General features: G+C 44.1%; 1 protein-coding gene across 4 annotated transcripts; it reads right to left on the minus strand.

Moving 5' to 3' along the window:
* On the minus strand, window positions 1–25290 carry gal3st3 (galactose-3-O-sulfotransferase 3). 4 transcript variants are annotated; one of them, XM_020043080.3, is made up of 4 exons: window positions 25149–25290; window positions 24932–25072; window positions 2878–2980; window positions 1–1626 (listed from the first exon to the last, which is right to left on the minus strand). In XM_020043080.3, the coding sequence occupies exons 3-4, from the start codon at window positions 2958–2960 to the stop codon at window positions 312–314; spliced, it is 1398 nt and encodes a 465-aa protein (XP_019898639.1). In that variant the 5' UTR covers window positions 2961–2980; window positions 24932–25072; window positions 25149–25290; the 3' UTR covers window positions 1–311. The 4 variants fall into 4 exon arrangements, with proteins under 4 accessions (XP_019898639.1, XP_019898640.1, XP_010896746.1 ...); XM_020043081.3 differs by adding an exon at window positions 11484–11860 and having other exon boundaries at window positions 24932–25290; XM_010898444.4 differs by having other exon boundaries at window positions 24932–25290.
* Between the last annotated feature and the right edge of the window lie 57 nt (window positions 25291–25347).

Below are 25347 nucleotides of genomic sequence, written 5' to 3' on the forward strand. Positions count from 1 at the left end.
ACCCCCCCCCCCCCCCCCCCGCTGCCTTCAACACCACCTTCTCCAGGATTGGGGGGGCGAGGATGGCATTAGAGGGAGCGGCTGTGCTGTGATCGATTGTTCCATAAAGAGTTCACGCTGAGACAGGGAGTAAACCCCCAATGCCAACATTGGCATGGTCCCACCCCCAAAAACCTCACCCCCCCTCTCCTCCAGGGCCTCCTGATAAAGTCTCTGGGGACCAATGGTCAAGAGGGCAGTCTTCCTGTCTGTTTTTGTATGTAGCCTATTCAAATTCATACTGTATTTAAGGGGCAGGGCCCAGTCTTAAGTTAAGGCGTCTGCCTATTGGGGCCTGAGGGCCTATGCCCTAACCTGGTTGCCCTATTCTGGGTCTCTGGTGGTTGAGGTGTGGCCGTGGGCACTGAGGCAGGAGCGGGTCCCGGAGGCGGGGCCTCCTCGTGCAATTGTTGGTGGCGTGGCAGGACGGACCGCTTGAAGGGCAGCGGTTGCTGGGGCTGCGGGGAGCGCAGGGGGTACCTGCGTCGATAGCGCTGGGACTCCGACCGGAGCAGCACCTTGGTGTACTGAACCTCCGGCATGATGAGCTTCAGGCACAGGTCGTGGGCGAGGCCTCCTGGCCGAGTGGTGTTGGTCGGCAGATCGTAGCCGACGATGTCTACCTTGGCGCTGGGCTGCCACGGGCGCAAATCCTTGTTTTTGATCTGGGCGGCCGAGCGGAGCTGGGGGAGCCGTCCGCCGAAGCAGCCCCTCACCAGCCTCTCCTGGGCCCTGCGGAGGAGGCGCACCTCCCGGGCCACGCACGCCGGGCCCAGTGCGTCCAGCCGGCGCCACAGCGTGTCGTTGAAATGGTCGTAGAGGCGTGCGTCCAGGGCGTTCCAGGAGCGGATCTTGGCGGGGAGGCCCGGGGAGAGGCTCCGCTTGGAGCCGGACGTCCGCATGTTGAGCTTGACGTAGAGCATGTCCTCCAATTCCCAGGAGAGAAGGTGACGGAGAAGGACCAGCGACTCGTCAAAGTACTCGGCGATCATCACCAGGGAGAAGACGCGCTCCGTCTCGGCTACAAAGGCCCGGGAGTACGCTGCCACATCTGCCTCCGGGCGGTCCTTGTCCCCGCCCAAGTCAAAGGTCAACGTGTTTCGGGCGTACATGGAGTCCTTCTCGTCCGGCCTGTAGTAACGCCACGGTTCGTCCAGGAACACCTCCAGTGAACCGTTCGGAACCCGCTTAAAGCTCTGACAGTACTGGTTGTAGTAACTGAACAGCGACTCGAACATGGATCCCGGCTCTCTGAGTATGGTGACATAGATGGTGTCGTTGGGCATGAGACGCCGCATTTCGGCGCGGTTGAAGCGCATGTGGTTGGTGATCACGTTGGGCGGCAGAGTGTGCGGGTGGACCAGGTGGGTGCTGAAGGAGCGCGGGTAGCAGAACTGGTGTCCGCACGCCTGCACCGGGAGCGCCACGGTCAGGTTGTTGCGCTCCGCGAAGCGGAAGAGCAGGTTCTGCATGGTGGTGCTGGCCGTCTTGTGCGTTTTTAGGAAGGCCACGTTGGTGTGTTTGGGCTTGGGGGGGGACGAGTGGGTGCGCAGCGACGAACAGCCCAGATGAAAGGCTTCCATTGTCCTGAATGAGAGAGAAACAGGGTGAGGGGGTATTCATACACGATATGCAGTACTCTGCAATTGGGAAAATTAAGGTTTCTTTTCAGTTCATAATTATCGACACAATGTTGAGCAAACGTGCATATTTTCCCTCTATGTAATTCTCTTTTTGGTTTTTGGGTGTGGATGGACGGTCGCTGTACTCAATGGAAATTCCTATTGAGCTAGCTACTGAACTTCCACCAGCAAGTCATGGTAGCTAGCAAAGAGTAAAAAAAGGTGTAAAAAGTACAATGTAAAAGTGCTTTCCTTGTGTTCACCAGTAATTGGCTTTGTTGACAAGGTGAGGGAAGTTCCTAATTAAGAAATAAATACACTTCTTTTACCTGGTCATTTAGTTCCTAATTAGGAATATCTCTCACCTGTTCAAAACAGCCAATACACTGTTTTTTTCTGAACTGGCATCTAGCAGTATGGATATCAAGCTGACCAAATAACAATAACTCAAGCAATACTGTAGATCTAGTAAGCTTGCAATTGCCAGAGACCCTAGCTAGTGAAACATGAACACACTCAGGGACAAAGCTGTGGCATAATGGGGCAAGGAAGCAAAGACTAAAAGACACGAGGATCAAAGTGAAATGGAGAGAAGCCGAGAAGAATGAGAACAGAGTGGGAGGAAATAGAGAGGGAGGTGAGAGGAATAGAAAGATGAATAGTGTGCAATGAAAAGAGAGACAGAGAGAGTTTGAGTGCGGGACACAGGGCTGTAAAAGAGAGACGATGGCACAGGTTAAAAGGGAGGGAAGATTAAAAGATGAAACTTGTCAAAGATCTCAGCCTTTTCACATTCTAATTAGTCCCAAAGCTCTAGAAAATCCCTTGTAATTCTACGCAGGAGAACACCAACCCTGATGTACCTGTCAGTTTCTGTGCCCGAATACTATCCCTCTGTTAAAACGACTGTGGTACAATAAGGACTAATTAAACAGCCGACGTCCGAAAGACAGACTGACCGACACCTACCGAATCTGTCCCAGCGCGCGCGTGCGTGTATGCGCGTGCGTGCCCGTATGCGTGACACAGAACTCTGCTGAGAGGAGGGTAGTCCATAACAAAAGCCGGACTGGTGTGAATGGGGTGGATTCCCGCGCACAAAAACCCCGGCGTGCGGCGCGTTTGGGCGCCATGCGGTGCATGCGGTTCCAGCCCGTCGCCGTGAGCCCTCCTCCCCATTTAAGACGCCACCAGCCGCCTGTGGTCTGTGTCTTACCAGCTGAAGTGGCCCCCATGATGCAGCAGGAGACTGACGGTACTGACCGCCACGAAGACCAGGAATATCTTCTTCTGAGACATTGTCCTCAGCTTCAACGGGACTGAGTGAGGTGGGGACGAGGAAACAGGGGAGGGAGGGAGGGAGGGATGGAGGGGAAGAGAGAAAGAGGGAGATGATAGGGTTAGAAAAGGCGCAGGGGGGAAAAAAATACATTATTATACATATATGCAAAACCACCGGAGAAAAATAGGGACATTTATTCAACACGAAATTGGCAATATCCATTAGCACATAAGTGGATAGAGGCTTTTGTCACAATTGAATGGTACAGTAGTAGCCAGCAGCATCGGGTCCCTCTCGTTAGCCTCTTCGATAGTCATCATGTTAAGAGGACTGGCTGGGCCAGACCGGAATGCGGTGGATCCATTAACTCACTGCATCACATGATGACATCAGGAGGGGGACTATGGATCTGTCGAATAGTCAGAAAGTGTCCATCACATGCATTATCTCAGACACCAAAGGTCTGGTTTCATAATATATATATATTGTTTTGTGTATGGAAGGATCTGGTGGGCGAAAGATTCGCAGTGAGACTATTGTGTTTTTTGAGGAAACCTCCAAGACCGTTAGACCCCAACCCCCCCACCCAGGCGACTGCTAGCTTGTACTTGGTTTGATGTTGCGCCTTGCCATAGAGAACAGGCATTAATGGTATTAAACTAGTTTAATGGTATTAAGCTACGTTGCTTCAATTGGCTACAATCTCTCAGTTGGCCCAAGGGAGTCCATTATTTGTGTGAAGGCGGTTTGGCCACCATTCACTCCACACCCTCCCATTCCTTGGCACAAGCCAGAGCTTTTTTGCATCTGGGATGGACTCCTCATCGACCTAGTAACCACATTTTAATGAATTTCTCTAGTCCAGTGGTTCTTAATTCCGACCCACCAGGGCAAACCTGTTTGTTTACCATCTAACACATGTGATCCTAATCAGAGGCAATGAGTTCACAAGTGAAATCAACTGTGCTGTTGGTGCACGGCCAACGACAGAAACGAACATCCCTTCGGCTCCCCAGAGCCAGGACTGAGAGACACTTTGGTCTTGACTCAATGGTCCCTGACGATTCCATGGCACTTGTCGCCAGTATTAACCCCTATACTCGGAATTACTCTGAAAACAGTACAGTTATTACTCAGTGGAGTGGAGTGAAGGTATATATACAGTGGATATGACAAGTCTACACACCCCTGTGAAAATGCCAGGAAAATGCACACTTATGCAACCAGGTTATTGTGAGTTTTTAATTTTTTCCCCCCTCAATGATTTCAGTTTGTTTTTCAATTGAATTGTTCACGTTATAGCTCAGATTAAAGGTGGAAAAAGTTCTGACATGATTTATTTTTGTCTCATTCTTTTACATCACAAGAACCTGGCATTTTAACAGGGGGTGTGTAGACTTTTTATATCCACTGTGTATATATACACGCAGTATATTGAGGTGCATTTCAAATCAATATCTTAACAGGTTAGTTGACCAAGAACCCGATCACTTTTACGCTGGTACACTGCTTGGGAAAATGTGACAAGGGAGAGAAGCGAGGTTGAATGAGCCAATTGGAAGCTGAGGATAACTAGATTGTGGTTTGAGGCCAGTCCCCCCTGCTGTTAAGACAAGTGCAGTGGATCTATAGTGACCACTCGGTCAGGACATGTACCTTACAACCCCAAGGATTGAACATGCACAGCTCCAGCAGATTGCAAGGTGCTGATGAGGTAAAATGTCGCCCAGATAACCGCAGAGACCGAGGGCACAGTGGCACACGCGCGCACACACACACACGACAGCAGTAAGACGAGACGTCGTATTAAGCAACGAGTGTGTTTGTGCCGCATGGTGGATCATGTGTCTCAGAGAGTTAATAAGAAAGGGATTTAAGTGGCTTTCTGTTGGCGGGCACTTTCTCCCCAGACCCCACACAAACACACACACACACACACACACATGCAACACACGCACACACAAACAGAGCAGGCTACTGCCTAAATCATAGGGGTGTATTGGGTGTCTGGTGTCTGCCTCTTGTGCTGTCATATCTAAGCCGATCGTTGTGAAATCCAATCAGGCCATTTTAATTAAACCCAGCTCCATTCTAGTGCAGGCGGAGTCTGAGGCCGTGTGAGCGCGTGATGTCTACGCTGCATCCGTGGGCGCGCACGCACGTGTGTGTGTGTGTGTGACTGTGCGTTTGACCTCTAATTCTTTTCGGGGAGAATCTCTTTTGTCACGAGGTCGCGCGATGGGTTTATTTCTCGAGAAAGAACAGTGAGTTATTTGTCCACGTTAAAGCTGTACACATCGGTGTTTCACTAACGTCACGTCGGTTCAGACAGAGGTGGAGGAATTCAATCTGTCAATTTCTCTTCTTTCCTCGGTTGCTTCTCTCCATCTGTTCATCTCTCTTACCCTCCCTCGACCACTGTTTCTCTCCCTCTCTTTTCATCCATCTGTACTCCTCCACCTCTTATCCATCACTCTGGCTAACTCTTTTAAAAGAATATTACACCAAACCATGTCAGACAGTGGAGTCAAAGCACGTCATAAATAAGCATGGCTGACTGTGGAACGAACAACACATCACACATCTCACCATCTCAGCAATTCTTTGAAGCTAGCCTTAATGAAGGATTGAACAGACCTTAGCGCAAGCTAACTTCCAAATCCCTTGAGGCACAGCGGCAGATGCTTTTAGCTGATGCTGGCAACGTCTTGGCCTGGATTCATGCACTGACCCCTCCCCTTTGACGGTACCCAACTTTGCAAGACCCCAGATGACACTGTGGTAGACCTCCTTCACAAGGCCTTCCAGACAAGACACAAGGCCAAAAAAAACGTTATCCAGCTGGTCAGTTTAGAGTGAAGTTACGAGACTACAATTTCAAATCGATTTTGATTTCGTAACACTTCAATTTGCCTTGTTCTTGGTTTTGTCTGTTTGAACTGTGTGAGAAAACATCATTTATTTTGAAAACTCTGCCCAATCTACAGCACCATCCTTGAATTCTATCGAGGTCTAAAGGATTCCCCCCCCCCAAAAAAATCTAGGTATAAATGCACTTAGAATGAACTAACCCTTTACATTTCTCTGTCTGTTATGAAATCAGAAAATCTCAGGAACAGATGTCAACCCGCGGTAGGGGGTCACGCTCCCACAGTAATACCACCCACACACACACACACACGCACACACATTCACGCACGACTGACTGACACGCAATGCTCCAGCTGTTTGCTCGGCACTCTGCTGTCGGCGAGATGACCCGCTGTCCCCGACTCAGAGACGGATGAAGCCAGCGTCGCCACTGGCGACCGTGGGTACGGCGGTGTAACGAACGCTCTCCCAACCGGGGTTATCCACTTGAAGGTTAGAGAGGGATGCAGAGGTGGGAGGAGGATCCTAGGATACATGTCAATGCTAAATAGTCTTTAAACTCTGTTATGGGACGTTAATGGGCCACAGACGATGACTGAATTCCATCTGTGAATTCCAGAATTCCAGCCGGTCTCTTCCTGACAGAGGTAGGATTAAACAACCTCCCCACCAACAGTGAGTCTGCTGTGTTCCCGGAGTGGCAAACATCCGAATGCAGTGAGAGACACCTCCAAAAAGTACATCTACAACGTGACATCATTTTTGTAGGGACTCAGGGCCATATCTAGGTCCTAATAAATGTCTCAGAGTAGAGCAGCTGATTTAGAAACAGATCCCATCTATCCATGTAATTTTTTTCACTGAGATCTAAAGGCAAAACTGATTCAAGATCAGCACCCTTGGCCTGGTATGCTTTATACAGATATGGATCTGTTTGCTTGCATTGGCGTTAAGTATAATCATTCTAGGCAATTCTTGGAAAGAACGACGGCTTGAAATTGTGCTCCGCTTTGCATCCCAGTCCCTCCCTCAGTCCCTCCCTCAGTCCCTCCCTCTGTCCCTCTCGTCATCCGCTCCCCGGGAGAAAACATCCTCCGCACACGCCTCCTTCACCTCACACTCCTTTGTCCTCTCTCCTCATCCACCCTCCATCCCCCTCTAATCCCCCACGACCCCACCCCCCCCCAGACCCCCCGCCTTCTGCCTCTTTTCATTAGCCCCTCCCCTCCTCCTTGGCCACCAGACCAACCCAATTCCACATTCCCCCCTTCATCACCAACCCCCCACACCCATATCAAGCCCTTCTCCCCCACCTCGTCGACCTGGGCCCAACCCCACCCCCTCTACAGTAAGCCTATTCATTTTCAGACTAGTTTCCCAGCAGGCTTTTGGCCCACGTCCCAAATGGCTCCACGTTTCCTTTGTCGTGCACAACAGGCACCGTAGGGCCCTTGTCCGCCGCGGTCCGCCGCGTAGGGAGTAGGCTGTCGCTTGGGCCGAAGCGTCACATATCGGGGTTGACTCGGTGGTCCTGGCTGAGACACACATTACTGTTCCACTGCACCTACAAAAGCCTCTCGAGGAACACCACTCCTCGCTAAACCACCCCCATAGATGGAGAAACGGGACAGAAGATGGAAAGGGTGTACAATCTGACTGTGTACCAATGTTCATGTTGTCCAATTGTGACAGCGGCACTCATATAAAATTCCTTTGTACATAAACACGCGAGGGTTTTGGCTTGCTGTTTACCCATTCTTTCACCCCCTTTTCCCACCATCCCCAGTTAGTCATATCCAATTATATCTAAGAGTGTGTCTCATCACAACAACTCCAAGAGATTTGCCAGAGGCTCAGTAAAGTCTCACATTTAGACTGTAGTGGTCAGCCTGGTTCCACAAAAGAGCACTGCGCCACCTGGGAGAACAACAAACACCATTTCAAGTACAACTCTTATTAGAAAGATGTCTGGGAATGTTTAGAATCAACACCGATAGACCATTACCCAGATATTCTGTGAGAAAATAGAACTCCTCTTCAACAGCCAACCTCTCGTATATTCGGCTAAAACAATTTCAAGTGCTTTTCTGCACATCAGTTTAAAAGCGCTGTATACTGTATATCTGAATTATTACCATTATCAGAACTGGTAGATCAGCCATTAACTTGTATAAAAAACATCCTAATTTCCAAGTTAATTTTAGCCACATAGTTCCCCTTCCTTAAAAACACACTTGAGTCACATACATGCACTGCCAAGCACAATACTGTGTAAACGCCTTCATCCTGTCAACCCAAATGGTGCAGTGGTCTACGTCCTTCCCTTGCTAGCGGAAGGGCGTAGACCGTGGGGTCTGACTGGGCAGTGCATGTTAGACTTGAGGTGAGGTAATTGACATAGGGGATATCCATGTGCTGCTGTGTTCCAGCAACTTCTCTGGTGGGACACTTTGAGCGAGCATTTCCTCTTGCATGTTGGCTTGCATTGTCTTCCTGGTTGATGGAGCAGCTGTAAAATAAGTTGATTGGCTAGGTTTCGAAGGAGGTCTGACCCCGCAGGGGTTGTTGTAGCGGTGGCACAAGATCGTAAAAGTAGGGTTGGGAGACGAAAACAGCCATGTCCTTACCCTGTGTTTGTGTATAACAGCAATTACAAGTGATGCACTAGCTGCTAAAGAGTGCACAGGCTACTGAGCTAGTTAGTTGCCCAGCCAAAGGAGATTGATTTGTTTGAGAATAGTTTACCTTGCTGCAGGTTATTTACAGTAGTATGGTATTTACTGTGCAGTAGTACAATATTCCTTCCACACCAGAGACAGGTGCTTTTACCTACAAATAATGGTATAAGAACATCAATATGTTACAGTTTGCATATTATCACCTAGTTGTTTGTCTCTTTATTAAATCATAATGATAACAGAAATCACCCAAATGGCCTTGACACGCCTCACAGCTTCTGGCACACTGTAATTTGAAGTGATGAGACCAAAATTAAGCTTTATGGTCACTACCATAAGCACTATGTATGAAGAGGGGTCAACAATGCCAATAGTGAACAGAATACCATCCCCACTGTGAAGCATGGTGGTGGCTCACTGATGTTTTGAGGGTGTGTGAGCTCTAAAGGCATGGGGAATCTTGCAAAAATGTATGGCAAGATGAATCAGAAAGTTATCAGAAAATTCTGGCTGACAATTTGCATTATTCTGCATGAAAGCTGCGCATGGGACACTCTTGGACTTTCCAGCACGACAATGACCCTAAACACAAGGCCAGGGTGACCCTCCAGTGGTTACAGCAGAAAAAGGTGAAGGTTCTGGTGAGGACATCACAGTCTCCTGACCTTAATATCATCGAGCCACTCTGGGGAGATCTCAAACATGCGGGTCACACAAGACAACCAAAGACTTTGCATGACCTGGAGGTATTTTGCCAAAGCGAATGGACAGCTATACCACCTGCATGAATTCGGGGTCTTATAGACAACTATTACAAAACACTGCACGCTGTCATCAGCATAGGAATTTCACAATGGCCATGGCTGCCATTGCCCTTCGCTCTGGCTGTGATGCCCTGAAACTCACTGCACTAACCTTTTGGAAGGTGCAATCATGAGCAAATGGGTAGTGGAAAAGTTCCAACCTCCAAGTGGGAGAATACTGGAGAATTAGACCTGAACGCCTTTTGAGAGCTCAGAGAAGTAACGTTAGGTTTGACATCACTAGACATAGCAGCGTTTGTGGTAAAAATTTGAAAAACTAAAATTACTTTACGCACAAATAAGTCACTTAATTTGTTTATTGAGGTCGTACTCATTAGCGCAGGTGATTATGATGTTAAAGGATACTTTAAGGTTTACTTTTGTATTTCTGAAGTAATGTTAGCCTTCTGGCTAGCTAGCCTTAACACTACTTAACAGTCTATACCATTGCCTGTTGTTGTCATGTGAACACTCTCAACTAAAACCTCTGAAATTAAACACAATGAAAAATTCCAGAATCTATAAAAATGTTGAGGGAGGAGTAATTTCAAGGATTAAAACATGATACTTATATATAAATTATTATTCAAAGTATGATGTTAAAAGTGAATAATGTATGTTTTTATGTCATACAAGCTTTTCATGTTTTTATGTCATGCAAGCAATTCAAGTTGTTGTAAGCTCAAAATCCGCCTATTTCACTCATTGGCCTTTGTGCCCTGGCAAACATTTTCGTGACACCGAAGGCCAAATGGTCTTGCCCCTAAAATTATGAAATTCCAAGCCTAGATGTCATTGATGCTAAAGGGGGCAATACACAGTTTTAAGAACTAGGGGTATGGCGACTTTTGAACAGGGGTCAGTTAATTTTTTTCTTTGTTGCCATGTTTTGTTTTATGTTTGTGTCATTCTGTTATGAACTACAGTTGAATGTGAATCCTATAAGAAATAAAAGAAATGTTTTGCCTGCTCACTCTTGTTTTCTTTACAAATTGTATATATATTACCAACTATCCAAGGGTATGCAAACTGTTGAGCACAACTGTTAAGTGATTTTCTTTTCTTTCTAACCCAAACCTTAACCCTAAACTTAACCCCAGTGCTGTGATACCTAACCTTAACCCAAACCCTAATCTGAACATCCAGTGCTGTGATGCCTAACCTTAACCCTAACATTAACCCCAGTGCTGTGACACCTAACATGAACCTAACTGTAACGTTAAAATACATTCATTACATATTGTAGCGACATTAGTAAGGCCCGCTACTCGTTCCTTCCTATCCATATACCCTGTGTCCATATAACCTCTCCTTCAGATATGAATGTTGCTGGTTCGAAACATGACTCATTCATATTGTGCAAATTCACAACATTCATAAAATATGATATGTTCTTCTGACGTTCGTATAATATTATACGTTTTAATAGTGTTCGTAAGATATGTTACGTTTTAGCCAATTTGTAATGTATTATATGTTTTGGTAGCGCATTGTAATGTAACCTAACATAATGTAACATATCATATAAATCGGGGGCCATGGATTTACGTAAAATCATCTACACAGTCCCCTGAGACAATGTTGCAACAGTATATACAATAGTACTATGATATGTATAGTTTTAAATCTGTAATGGTTTGTGTAGGGTAGGAAGTAGGCGCAGGCAGAGTGGAGATTCCCACCGACAGGGAAAACAGAAGGGAACAGCACAAAAACAAACAGCATCTCAGGACAGACAATAACTGACAACACAGGGATGGGAAACTATTTAGGTTGTGGTTTTCCATCCCTGTATTGTCGGTTATTGTTTGTCTGTGGACTCCGCTAGCCTTGTGTTCTGGTTAACTTTTGTTGTTTTCCTGTTGGTTCCATTAAACGTATATGTTGGAACCACCACCCTGCCTGCGATTACTTCCACCATCAAGGGAGTGACAAAAATCGAAACAAGACGTGATAAAATATCAATTCTGATTGCAGCTAATTGCCTTCCAATTGAACACTGAATAAACATTAACGCTAACTTGCAGTGTGTAATTCGTACCTGGAGTAAGAATCCAAGAACAAAAAAACCTCCAGAAAATCATGAGAATGCTCATGAAAAAAGAATAGGTTTGCTCAACATTTAAACATATAGCTGAAGTCAAACACACCATTATATAGATTATGTAGCACACACAGACATACATACCCACTAGAATCGTTTTGCTCACGCACACTCGCAGTCTGAGCCCCCAGTAGGAGAATGGGAAGATGAACAAGACAGTATGGTCCCGGGTCTGTAAGTACTAAGGAGTTGGTAAGACAGCACAAACAGATCTGGAATCAGGCTAATACCCGCCTGCGAGGTTGAATGAATTATTCATTGTGAAATGACAATAAATGTGCTGTTCTCCCAAGTTCGTCTAATTCTAAAAAATTCCAAGCAGATGGCACACACCCTCTGGCAGAGGTTGGCTGTTGAGGAGGAGCGGACGGCGATGGGGATATGGAGGTACAGGAGGAAAGGAGGTCGGCGGCATTCGGGAGGAAGAGAATGGAAAGGAGGGCGATGCAGGACCAGTGGGACTAAGGAAGAGAAAAACAAGAAACTCAGGGATGGGGAAGGGGAAGGGAGATGAGAAAGTAAGCAAAGGGTCCGAGACAGAAAAAGACATGGGAAGAAAAAGACAGAGCGATAACAAAACAAAAGAATCAGACAAAGATACTGATACAGAGAGGGGAGAAGGAGAGGGGGGAAGGAGAGGGAGAGATGGGGGCTGGCTGGCAGCTGGGTATCAGTAAACGTGATATCTCCCTGCAACTGCGACCGCCCTCTTAAAGACTGTTATCAGATTACACAGACCACTCCAGATACTCTGTAGTGGTTCAGTGGGCGCTAAATACTCTGCTCCTCTAACCTCTCCTCCGCTGCTGGCCAGAAGGAGGTGTAGGAGGTTGATGTTGTTGAGGAGATTTTATTTTACATAAATGCATGCCAGCACGTTGCCAAGAGGGCCCCACTGGTAACAAGGAGGCACCCTAAGTCTATGGAGACATTCGTTCATCTTGCAAGCACATTCTGAACTACAAGCACACACGCAAAAGTACACAGACAGACATGCAGAGAAACACACACACTGTACCAAGACTGTTCCCAAGGTACTGCTATTATAAATCCAACCGGACAGTCGGTTTGTTTGAATAAAACACTTTTTTGGGAAATGTCCTGCTAAATTCTATTACGCAATGAAAGATTATTGTATGTTCTTTCCGCAGGGTAACTCCAGCGCCCACGCCAACTCTGCCAGTCACTCCTGTGGTGAATGCCTGACAGTTGGCCCTAGACCGGCCAGATCTGCTGCTAGACGGCACGTCACCTTGGAGCCCAGCCACGCTGGTGTAGGTCTCATCCCCAGTCCTTCATACATGTATACATTCAGACAATTGTTTTTTCACTATAAACTGCACTAATACAGATTTCTTGCTGGTAAATATGCTCTGCTATTCTTTTCTTGTTTTTAAATTCACGTTTTCTGAATGTGAATTAGAATCAGGCTCAGTTAGTTCCAATATTGTTCCAGGTATTTCTTTTACTTTGTATTGCATTCAACATACATTCCGATGGCTTTTTCGGCTCATTAATGGCTAGGTGTTTCTTCAATACCTTCAGGTTTTTTTACAGGCTTTATGTTGCACCTGGTCACTGGGGGATTGAGGGGTTGGGGCTCTGGGGCACTTGCCCCACCGGAAATCTGATATGAACCTTAATATTGTTTCTAATTTCAAATGAAAACTTTACTTAACCATACAGAATGTCGGGAGGTCCCCAAATAAGAAAACAACGAAAAGTGCAATCCTTTTGTTAATATCGCAGCAATGGTTTATGGGACTAATGGTGGCGGATGAGTAATAAATTTAACGCACCAGTAGTTTTGTTTCTTCGCGGCTATAATAGTTCCCCGCTCCGCGCCTGGTTGTGCACTGTGTGCAGGTCAACCGATCACAAAAGTTGGAACACCGAATCAGAGATGTAGCATAAGTTGATCATGTTTAAATGCTACTGCAATTCATTCTATTACTGCTAAGAAATGGACCAATGTTTATTATAACAGAGATAACGTTGCTAATGTTGACTTGATGAATCAGTGCAGCTGGCTAACTATTGTTTATTGCTGATGGTCAAAAGTCAAAGTCTTTTTTTTGTCAAGTGCACCGAATAACAGTTGTCATTCTGAACATAACAAAAAATAAAAATACTAAATATATACATAACAATTGTGACTAGAAGCAATTCCAGATAATGTAGAAATAAGAATATGGCCAGTATGAACAGAAATAAATTAAAAAATGCACATTTACGCTGAATGCACATAGAAAGTAACCAGAGCATATAAAGTGTTCATGTGATCAATTGTCAGTGTTTCTGGTTGAGAAGCCTTATGGTGTGGGGCTAAAATCTGTTTGAGTCTGGGAGTGTGTGACCTGATAATGTCCAATAACGTCTACCAGACAGCAGCAGTGTGAACAGACCATAGCCTGGGGCGCTGTGGTCTTTGATAATGTTCTGTGCTTTCCAAAGAAATTGTGTATGGTAGATGCCTTGCACGGAGGGGAGATGGTAGCCAATGGTACAGGCCTCTGGAGAGCCTTGTGGCCAGCAGCGGTGCAGCTGCCTTATCAGGCAGTAATGCAGCCTGAGAGGATGGTTTCAATGGTATACCTGTAGAAGTTGGTGAGAGTTTTTGCAGACATGAGTCTCCTCAGGAAGCTTAGGCATTTTTGGGCCATTTTTACTGCAGAGTTCGCTTCCCTGGACCAGGTGAAGTCATCTTTGATGAACAAACCTGTCACGCCTGGACCTTCCCACATCCCGGTTTCCAGTTCCCCTCAGTCCTTACCAGTTTCGAGGCGCCCCCGTTCCCGGTCTCCTGCTTATTAAACTCACCTCTTACCCATTGTACTAATTAGGTATCTAATTTAAGAGTATCGGCTGCTAGGTCGCATTGTCTAGTCTTGTTATCTTTTGTTACGTAACACTACTGTGTTACGCTTATTGTTTTGCCCATGGCTCCCATTTGTTTGTTATCATTCCTTTCTTTCGTGTGTTAGTCGACCTGTTTGGCACTTGCGTCCAAGACTCTGGAATGTTTCCTCTGTCGTGGTGTTACAACACTGAGGAACTTGAAGTCAGAGACTCTCTCTACTTCAGCTCCATCTATGTGTATGGGGGCGTGAGGTCTTGCGGACGTTGAGAGAGAGGTTGTTGTCCTAGCATCATGTAGCCAACTCACTTACCTCCTATCTGTATCGGTCTCCTCGTTGGAGATGAGACTTAAGTACGACGTTGGAGCTGTGTGTGGCCACGCAGTCATGTGTGAACAGGGAGTACAGGAGGGGACTGAGTACGCAGCCCTGGGGGGCTCCGATGTTCAGGGTCAGTGCAGAGGAGGTGAGGTTGCCCGTCCTCACCACCTGGGGTCTGCCTGTCAGGAAGTCCAGGATCCTGTTGCAAAAGGAGGTGTTAAGACCCAAGGTCCTGAGCTTGGGAACAAGCTTAGCGGGAACAATTGTGTTGAATACTGAGCTGAAGTCCACAAACAGCATGCTTGCATATGTGTTGCCTTTTTCCAGCTGGGAGAGGGCGTGGTGTGATAGGGGCGATGGCATCGTCCGTAGATCTATTGGGGCGGTGTGTTAATTGGAAGGGGTCCAAGGTGTCAGGAAGGGTGGAGCAGATGTGAGTTCTGACCAGCTGCTTGAAGCACTTTATGATGATGGAGGTCAGTGGTACAGGGCAGCAGTCATTCTGGCAGGTGATGGAAGTTTTCTTCGGCTTGAAGCAGGTGGGGACAGCTGACTGAGTAAGGGAGAGGTTGAATATGGAGGTGAAAACCTCCGCTAGTTGGTCAGCGCACCCCCTGAGGACACGTCCTGGTCCTCAGCAAGCCTTCCAGAAGGCCGTGGTGTTGGTCACCTCAAACTGTACATAGAAGGTGTTGAGTTGATCAGGGCGCGAGGCGGCGGTACGAGCATCACTATTGTTCCACCCTTAGTCGGTGATGTGTCGCAGTCCACACCACATGCGCCTGGGGTAAGAGCTGTGGTGGTTAGTCCAACGTAGCCTTGGAAGTCCCTTTTTCCATCTCTGACATCCTTCCGTAGGTCATATCTGGACCTCAAAGCCTCCAGGTCCCCACAGCTATAGGCAGAGGACCGTGCTCTGAGCTTAGCATGGACATTGCCATTTACGCAGGGCTTTTGGTTGAGGAATGTCCTGACATTGACCCTTGGTCCAATGACATCATCGATGCACTTGGAGATCTATGCTGAGGCAGAGTCTGTGTCCCCATCAGCTGCAACACAAAACATCTGCCAGTCTGTGGTGGTGGGGATTGTGGATGATTATTTTAACAGCTATCGTCACTGTTTCAGATTTGTAGCTAGATAGTTCATGTTTTGCTGTGTGCATACTCCAGGAAATATTTGATTGCTTGCGAAATTCTGTATTATGGTATTGATATTTCCATGGCACATTTTAATGTTTTTGCCGCTAGTTAATTAACGCAGATTATCCAATGTAATGTTCCAGGGCCAAAAGAGCTCTGGTAATATCTGAGGCCAGTCAAGGTCAGGTTCAGTGCAACTCTGTCTGTTTTGTGTGGGTAAATCCATCATGCACAAATGGTGTGTGAGTCAACTATGACTTATTTAGATACTCCATTTAGGCCTACATCTTTTTTCCCCTTTTTACAGAATAAAAAGCAGATGGTCTAGCCCAGTGCCGGCTGTAGCATTATGGGGGCCCTAAGCTAAATTTGATTTGGGGCTCCCTCTCCCCTATCGGATGAGGGCTCCCAAGAGGTCAGGGGCCCTAAACAACCACTTATGTTACTTATACCTGGAGCCGGCCCTGGTCTAGCTTCACTTCAAGATCTTTCTTAGAAAACTCTAGGGGAACAGGGGGAGGGCATTTATTGCCCGATGGTACAGAGACAATCCCTGGCCTGAGTAAGACTATTTATACTATGCTTCTTGTTACAAGTGCAATCACTTCTCCCTTTCTAATGTTCCTGTTCCTCCCTTTGCATTCTGGGTACTGTAACTGGAAAAAGTCTTGTGTCATGATGGCATATTTTGAGAAAATCTGATAACCATTATAATGCAATGTATGCATGGAAAGAGCACCAAATTTGTGAGCAAACCATTTATGCTCAATTCCATCAACACAGTCATTATGAATAGTTCATATAGTTTAAGTAACAAACCTTTTAATTTAATTACTTTTAATGACTAACTGGTTGTACATTTTTAAAGATGTTTGTTAATTTTTGTAGGGACTGTATTTTGAGTTAATACATTTACTACTTATTTCTATATTTTGAAGATTGCTTTGTGTTTCATTACTCACGTATATATACACACTTCTTTTTCTATTCTTGTAGGGACTTGATACCAACAACTTACTCTTAACCTCAAAAACATAACATTTATGCCTAAACCTAACCTTACCCTTAACCCCAATAACCATAACTCAGAAATAGTATTTGTCCCAGTGGGAATTGTAGTAGAAATTCACTGAACATTGTTCTTGTAATTACTTTCTTTTCCAGTAGGAAGTTACCAATAATAGTAGTCAAATATGATGGTGCAGTTGTTTTTGTAGTCAAATATGGTGGTGCAGTTGTTTTAGTAGTCAAATATGGTGGTGCAGTTGTTTTTGTAGTCAAATATGGTGGTGCATATTTGAGCAGGCTAAAAGTGTTAACATTCTTTTATCTTTATCGGGGTAATTTCCGTATTGGCCCCTTAAAGGAGATCCTGTGCAAATGTTGACTTTCCATAGTGCTTGACTGGCTTCATCAAAGTCAGAAGAACTTGAGAGTTTCCTGATCTTCCACCTCTTTCTCATGATTATACTCTTCCTCAGAGGAAGGTAACAACCCTTTTCTCTAAGAATTTTGCATACATTCCCTTTCTGCCTGATGATCCACGAGGATCTTCAAATTACGTAATCTGGTAGACTGATGTTTATTTTATTTGCCGTTTAAATATTCAAACCAAAGCAATTGTAATAGACCGTGTATTTTTAAATACTCAAAATACACAGGAACACAAACATTTTAGACGACCGATACTGAAATGTACTAGAACCCAGGTCTGAAATCCCAACCTGCAATACAAGGGCAGCTGTACCCAACCTTTTCATCTACCCCGTGGCGTGTGTGCGTGTTGTACAGATGTGTGTGTGTGTGTGTGTGTGTGTCCATGCCCAGTTCTCTGTCGGCCAGCGCAGGGGCCAGCCAGACACAGGGCTTTTCAACAGTAATCCCCAACAGTCAACTCCAGACAGTCAATTTAATCTAGCTCCCCTTGAATAGGATGTTGTACATCTACAATAAGATGAAAATAATGTTTAGCACCACCAAAGGCAGCCCACCTCCTCTGGACATACGCCCGACCGCAGGCTCCGCCCGGCTCCACAGACCACGCCCATCTGTTTGTTCACATTGGTCTGAAACTGGCAAACTGGCAACGGTCATTTTTTACATTTTAGTCATTCAGCAGATACTCTTATCCAGAGGGAATTATACTAGAGGGGTCATACATTTCTATTTATTTTTTTCTGCTGTCCAGGCATTAATGCACTAATGCATTATCTTGATATGCATTACGCATATAAACCATGACCAGTGATATGACCTGTGAACCTTACAATGCTGATCCTCTACCGCAATTGCCCTTATGATGGGACTCTTTATTCGGAGATGGACTAGATTTTTTTACACAAAGATACCAGAGACACTAGCTCCCACCTGTTCTCGTCTTTGGATTGGTATATAGAGCTAAATATGTTAATTTTTTTTTTTTATATTCAGAGTGTTGACATCAACCACACTTTTTCAATGGAGAGTGAGATGCCAGGCTAGCTTCATGAATACACAGGCACTGTTTCACATGAACAGGGACTAATGTTGAGTGTTTCTTCTCAAAGCTCCAGGTACCAGTACAACCTAAGCCTTAATTAACTTACATTACACAAGAAAGCTTCAATAATTCATTTTGCTATTTATTTTTATCTTCACTAAATTCGACCTTCATTAGTCCCGTACTAAAAATCTTGCTTAATAGTTCATTATAAATGCTCAACATGAACATATTGCTGCATCCACCTCTGCCTTTCGATGACCGTTGGTTATAGAACAGCAAAGTGGCATATTTATTATATTGTTGTTTCCAACAAACAGCACAACAATGTGAGAGTTTTAAATTCCTCCTGGATCTATTTCTGTAAATAACTAAATCATCTTGTCTAACTAAGATTCTGTAATTGTTGGTAAATGCACAGCTACACCCTTTGCTGTCTTATGATTTGCCTTCTAAAAGACATTTCTATTAGGTTCAGACCAGGATACGTCACTACGACTGGATGTAAATTGCAATGCTGAAACTTAATTGCATTGTCTTGTTTATTGACATATCCTTTACTGTGAAAGCCTGGGACTGACTCCCACTTGTGGTTTTGAGTGACAAATCAAAGACCAGTTTGACAGATGAAGTTAAATCTGAACTGCATAATGGAGTACCCCAGGGTTGAGGTTTGGGTCCATTGTTGTTGACACTGTCTGTTAATGACCTGGTTTTTCACAGTTTTTCCAAAACACTGCAGAAGTCACTAATGTATCTTAATTTAGTACTATATTAAAACTAAACTAAATACATGCTATTTTCTAGGAGCAACACCTCTGACCTTACTATCCTGGTAAGGACATAAATAGAACAAGATCTCACATAAATATTTTAAGTATTTGAATTAATGACAAACACATTAAATTATAATACAAAAGCACAAATAATTTCTGTATAATTTCATGGTTTTCAGTGATGTTCAATACAATCTATTTGAAAACAAAGAAGGGAATTAGAAGCATACTAATATGCCCATACGAATTATTCCTGTCCTTTTCCTTCCTTCAACACACAGCATAATTTGTCTTGCCTCTTTTTTGGGTTAAGGAACATGAAGATCACTTTATGTTACCCTGGGGTTCTTAGAGATGTCTACGAGCATCTTTCGATCAGCTGACTTGGTGGGACAACCTCTCCTATATAGATTGGCAGTGGTCTAGAATTTTCTACATTCGTAGATGATCTGATGGACAGTGAAATGATTTGTTTTGACTTGCCTGCAAGGCTTTGAAAACCTCCCAGACTCATGGGCATCAAGAATCTTTCTTCTGAGGGCGTCGGATAGATCTTTTGATCTTGACATGATGCGTTACCACACAGTCATATGGTTATGAGCAAACCAGGCCAAGTCTCACATCTTGGTGAAAGGCTGGACCTTTTCAAATGACTCTCTAATGGTGTCTAATTATTTGCACCTGTTTTGGGGCATCTGATTCTAATGTTAGCCATTCTGAGTGATGGTAAAAGTTGTACTTTTTCCACCCAAGGAAATTGCATTGCTCTTCATTTTAATGAAGCTGGTTGGAATATAACTCAAATTTCCATGGGTGAAATATATTTAAAACAAGATGACATTCATAGTGGTTGTGCTTACAATTTCACATGAATGGAGTTGGTTTTTCCCCTCTCATTTTATCCCAGTTGCATACAAGCTGCCATTTTCTGACAACACGTTTGCTTTTGTCCTTTTGAGTGATATACTCAGAATAATCTGGGGCTTTGCTTCTTCTGACCAAACAGTGCTGCTTTTATGTTTGCTTCTGCCTTTGTTCACACCGTGGCATAAAATCTAAAATAATACATTTTAATTATTTTTGCAGTCAAAGATTTACTTGAAAAAAGGTTTTACTATTATTATTTTGTCTATTATTAATACCCCCTCCACACTGAAAATATAAGCATAATAAAAAACGTTTCCATAATAAAAAACGTTTCCATAATAAAAAACGTTTCCATAATAAAAACCGTTTCCATAATAAAATCTGTTTCCATAATAAAAAACGTTTCCATAATAAAATCTGTTTCCATAATAAAAAACGTTTCCATAATAAAAAACGTTTCCATAATAAAAAACGTTTCCATAATAAAATCTGTTTCCATAATAAAAAACGTTTCCATAATAAAAAACGTTTCCATAATAAAAAACGTTTCCATAATAAAATCTGTTTCCATAATAAAAAACGTTTCCATAATAAAAACCGAGCCTTTTGTCTTACTGTGGACTGTTGTTCAACTTGCTAAAATGTTGTAAGTACTTACACACATACACACACACACACACACACACATCTGTGGCTGTTGAGATGCTGCAAGTAAATATTTAATCACAGGCCCTGTAATCAGGATCAAGTTCCTTCTTAAATGCGGGCCTGAATTGAGCCCACACACACAACACACAACTACACAACACTTAACTACACAACACATAACTACAGGGTTTGGCCTGCTGTGAGCCCAGCCCCAACACAACTATAAAACACACGACTATACACCACTCAATTAAACCACGCACAACAGCAGGCCACACATTTACACACCATCACACCACGACACACCACACGACACACAACTACAAAACAGCTTAGCCACCACACAACCAGAAAACAAACAACAACACAGCCAACTACAATTCACCCAACAACACACCCTGACAAGGTGAAGTCAAGACGAGAAGGCCGCCCCTCCAGACAGGAAACTCCCACTCACACTTGCTGTGACAGTCACATGTAAAGGTGTGAAGTCTGCTAAACTAGGAAAGAAACAAAATGTTCTCGTGGTTATTGGTATTGTGGAAACGTTGGCCGGATGGCTCGATCGATCAAAAGTGTGAGACCAAATGTGTTCACGGGTACATGAATTGGTATGAGGGTTCCTGTATTTTGTTTTCATCGTTTGGCCAGGGCCAGGTGATGTAAATCTAATGCTCTGGGGGGAGTGAGTTTGTGAGATGGACTGTCTGGTTTGAATGAATAGAATGTGTAATTTATGTTGGTCGAGTTCCTCTTTAACAAGTCTCCTGGCACATGTATCAGGCGCCCCAGCAGTAGTCATTACACACAGACTATTGTTGGCAGGTTGATGAAGGCTTGTATTTAAACTATAAGATGAATTGTCAACTGCTGCTGTCTGCTGCTGCTGTGCAAAGCTGATAAAAAGCAGCATCGCGGAGCAAAATGAGCCGATCTTCAGGCTGACAGTCACACCTGGTTTAGGTGCAGCCTGTCTACATTATGCTTAATTACACAAGGTGAGCAAGATGTGGATGTCAGTGGATGTGGCGTTGGCTAACTAGTCAAATGTTTTTTGAACAGCAACACCTTGCACATCTAAGAAACGAACAAAAAAAACTTGGGCGTATCACTGAATTTGTCTGATTTCTACGAAAAGAGGTGGTTTCCCCGTCGATTCTCTACAGCAAGCTGGTTCTGGCCTATTTAAACTAAATTCTTGCAGGAATTCACATACTGTGATTGGTCAGAAGGGGATAATTACCCCCCCCCCCATCATCCCCCCTCCTTTTATTTGAAGTGAAAGATTAGAAGTGTGCGAGCACCCTATGTTCAACTTTGCGAGACAAATGGTTCAATGCGCCAGGCGAACAAGGTCTACTGGGACCTTTAGTCCATTGACTTCCATTGAAACAGAAAAGAAATGTCTCCATTGTACTCCACAGAGTAACACTGTTTATTAACGGTGCATTCAAAACCAAGTGGGAAGTGGAAATTTACTACATGGCTTGAACGGCCCTCCAACTGGTAATTACTGTTGCGACACAGTTCTGTTCATTTGGTTTTGAGGAAGAAAACAATTGGTCAGAGTATAATTTTGCTTTTGATGTAAGATCATAACTATTCCAAAAACATAACTGTCCTTCCATCTACTCTCAGTTTCAGTCATTGGTCTAAGAATCTGTCGATAGGTGTCCATGTATCCAGTCTGTCAATAATTACATAAATTAGCTGGTAACCTCTTGTATAAAACATGAAAATGCCCTCAAAGTCGACGTTTTCTGAATAAAACATGACCTGTACTTAAACTTCAGCAAAGAATTACGCTAAGGACTGACGCCTAAAGTACCCCAGTGGTGGTGTATCTGTTATTTCAGCATTTTTTTTGACGTTTTCTTTCTTCAAGCAAACAGACATGAATGTCTCGCATGGATAGAACATGGGACAATATGATCCAGAGTCATCCATCCTCAGTACCTTAAAAAGCCTACAATTAGGTGATAGGAGCTTACATTGCCCATACTTGAAGGTATAGCTTACCCATTTTGCCAGATCCAATACCATAACTTGGTATTATACATGCAGACTTGTCCCATGCATATTCTGTAAGGGAATGAAATGTGAGTTTTGGAGGATACAGTATTCCCTTCGTCTAAATCCAAACAACATCCGTGCTAATATATCTTCCATAGAACGTCTTCACTGGCACCATTATTTAAGTGGCATTCTGATCTTTCCATGTACAGCCATTACATTCCTCTGGCTGTTTGTCCCATGTCCATATGTAATGATGTTTAAGACCTGTTTGGGTTTATAAGCACGCCTGTCCATACTAACCCATTACAAACTGTATTTATTAAAACGTGATATGTTGTAAAGTATATATCAACTGTATCTTGATGTTTACTCAGTCTAAATCTAACCCACGGCCTTAAACCTATTCTCCTGACCACATCCCAGTTTCAACCCTGTCATATCCTCCCATAACAGGTCAACTTAGTCACATATCAGAAAGGAACCAAACTTAGTCACAGTGGCAGAAAGGAACGAAACGGCCACACAAACCTACCTTCTGCTTAATGATTTCTGTTTGTTCCTCAGACAGTAGCCTACCATCCAACACCATCAGACTGGTAAAGGACAGACGGTTCATGGTTTGAAAAAATCAGCTTAATCCAAATTGTCTCAGTAGAGAGGGTTCAAAACCACTGCTTTAACTCACTCCTATGTCCATCATTCCTCTGCGTGTTGTCAAGGGAGTTAGCTAAAGCCGAGCACGCACAGATCGAGGATCAACCCAGTTGGATAATGCAAAAGCGTATCTGAAACACAGGCTTGTGGTCTACGTCAGGCTACCAGGATAGGGATGGTGTAAAATACTAGAGTGCAGTTATCCTTAGTTGCTACGTAGCACACACTTTATCATTTTGACTTTCTTCACTGAGCCGTGAGAGATAAAGAGAGGTAGTAGGGGACTGGGAAAAAGCGAGACAGAGGGGTAAGGAGAGAGGGAGAGACAGGGAACGTGTGTGTGTGTGTGTGTGTGTGTGTGTGCGTGTGTGTGCACGCGACGGCTATCACTGTTATTCATAAGCCTACACTGTCACTTCACGAGCACTCATTCATTATTCTGTATTACGTTTCCACAGGCACCGACGTGAACACAAAGAGAACACACTAGCATTTAGAGTGCTGCGTACAGGTTTCATATGTCTGGACAGAGAGTGAAGGAGAGACATTTGAATGAGATACAACTTATAGTCAACTGAGTTTAGGGGTTAATATATGTGGTGTCATGGTTTCATTATATTTATGTTTGACCTCAGTTTCGACTCTTTTGTTTCTACTCGTGCAAACACACACATACCCCCTGTCAATTGCGTTTGATTTAAATTAATTGACTGCTGTGAAATTGTTTTATTGCCACTGTTATATATAATAATAACCGGAGGCAAACAAGTATTCCAATCTAACAGTTTTGAACCGAGACAAATCTGCAGCCGCAAACAAAATCCGTTATAGCCTGCTAGACTAAACACACAGCATATCCCTCGTCCATGTCCAACTATATATAATCGGATATTGAATTACATGAGCATAATCACATATCTGACATCTGATAGGGTTAGAAAAACACCCACGGTCATAGGATAACTCCTCAGATCATGTCCCATTCAAATAAATCTTAATATTGAAATAAGTTGTTTACTTAAAAAAAATTATAGTTCTAGGCTATTGCAGAATCATTGAATTTAAAATAACATATTCAACTGAAATAGCCCGGACATTTTTACACTTAACCTCTATTTTCTGTTATCACCTCTATCCATTTCATGTTCTAATGATAGCCTAAACTCCTCTCATGCGAATTAATTAGGCCTTCATTATGTGAGGAGAGTGTTGAACCAATTTAATCTAAAATAATGGCTATAGAATAATCAATCATACCGGTCCTTCTGGGAGATAGCCTTGCTATATCATCATAATCTATTGAGTTAATGAGTTTCACTGAAGTAATGTTTGACATCCTCACAAGTTTACCGGTCTCGGTCTATTGAAGACAGCATAGGATAGGAGTGATACCAGCACTGCACTCCGATACAACCCGGTATTTAGGGATAATTAATTCCTACACAAATAAACTCCGATGGGGCATTAGCTATAGTGTTCATGTTCACTGGCCGCATCGGCCGGCATTGTAAGAATGAAAACCAGGGGAACTGGGGGCATGGGGAAGCACTGGCCGGATGACATTGGAAAAAACTATGAAACGTGTGGTTTTCTATTAAATACTATGCTGGAGGACAATGCCATGCAATAACAGATAAATATCATTCCATAGACATTTGTGAAATATCTATGAAGTTGAATACGGTTTGGAATTTAACCAGTAATGTTAGCCAATATTTAAACACAAAATCCTACATTAGCCTATAAGCTATTCTATTCATTCATCACCCACCTTTGTCATCTCACGACAGACAGACGCAACTGATGATGGTGCGGTTCTTGTTAGACGTTTTAGGCTGCCCCTCTTTCACCGGCACCCCGTGATGAGAGAAACGAATCTCCAGTCTTCCTTCGCCCTATTCTTCTTCGTCATCTATTCATATGTGATAAAAACATCAAGATGCCTGCAGGGATATGGAAATGTTGCAAGATGGAATCGGTCGTTTTACATTTGATTCGCGCTCTGTCTCGCTGTCGCAGTCCGCAGGTCGCTCTGCCGCTGTCTGTCATCAATGCTTTGAGACTCACGGTGCACAAACGAGACGGTCATGTCTTTCGAGACCGCTTTTCTTCAATAGCCGCGCCGAATGTACGCGCGCTCTCGCGCCACCCAGTCGTGGTGGTGGGACGAATAAGCAAGTGCACATA

Source organism: Esox lucius, chromosome 24, assembly GCF_011004845.1.
Source record: "Esox lucius isolate fEsoLuc1 chromosome 24, fEsoLuc1.pri, whole genome shotgun sequence".
NCBI lineage: Eukaryota > Metazoa > Chordata > Actinopteri > Esociformes > Esocidae > Esox > Esox lucius.

Coding starts and splice junctions, on each gene's coding strand:
- gal3st3 (XM_020043080.3), bottom strand. CDS start 2,960: ATGTCTCAGAAGAAGATATTCCTGGTCTTCGTGGCGGTCAGTACCGTC. Junction 1,627..2,877: donor CATGGGGGCCACTTCAGCTG/GTAAGACACAGA, acceptor TCTCTCATTCAG/GACAATGGAAGCCTTTCATC.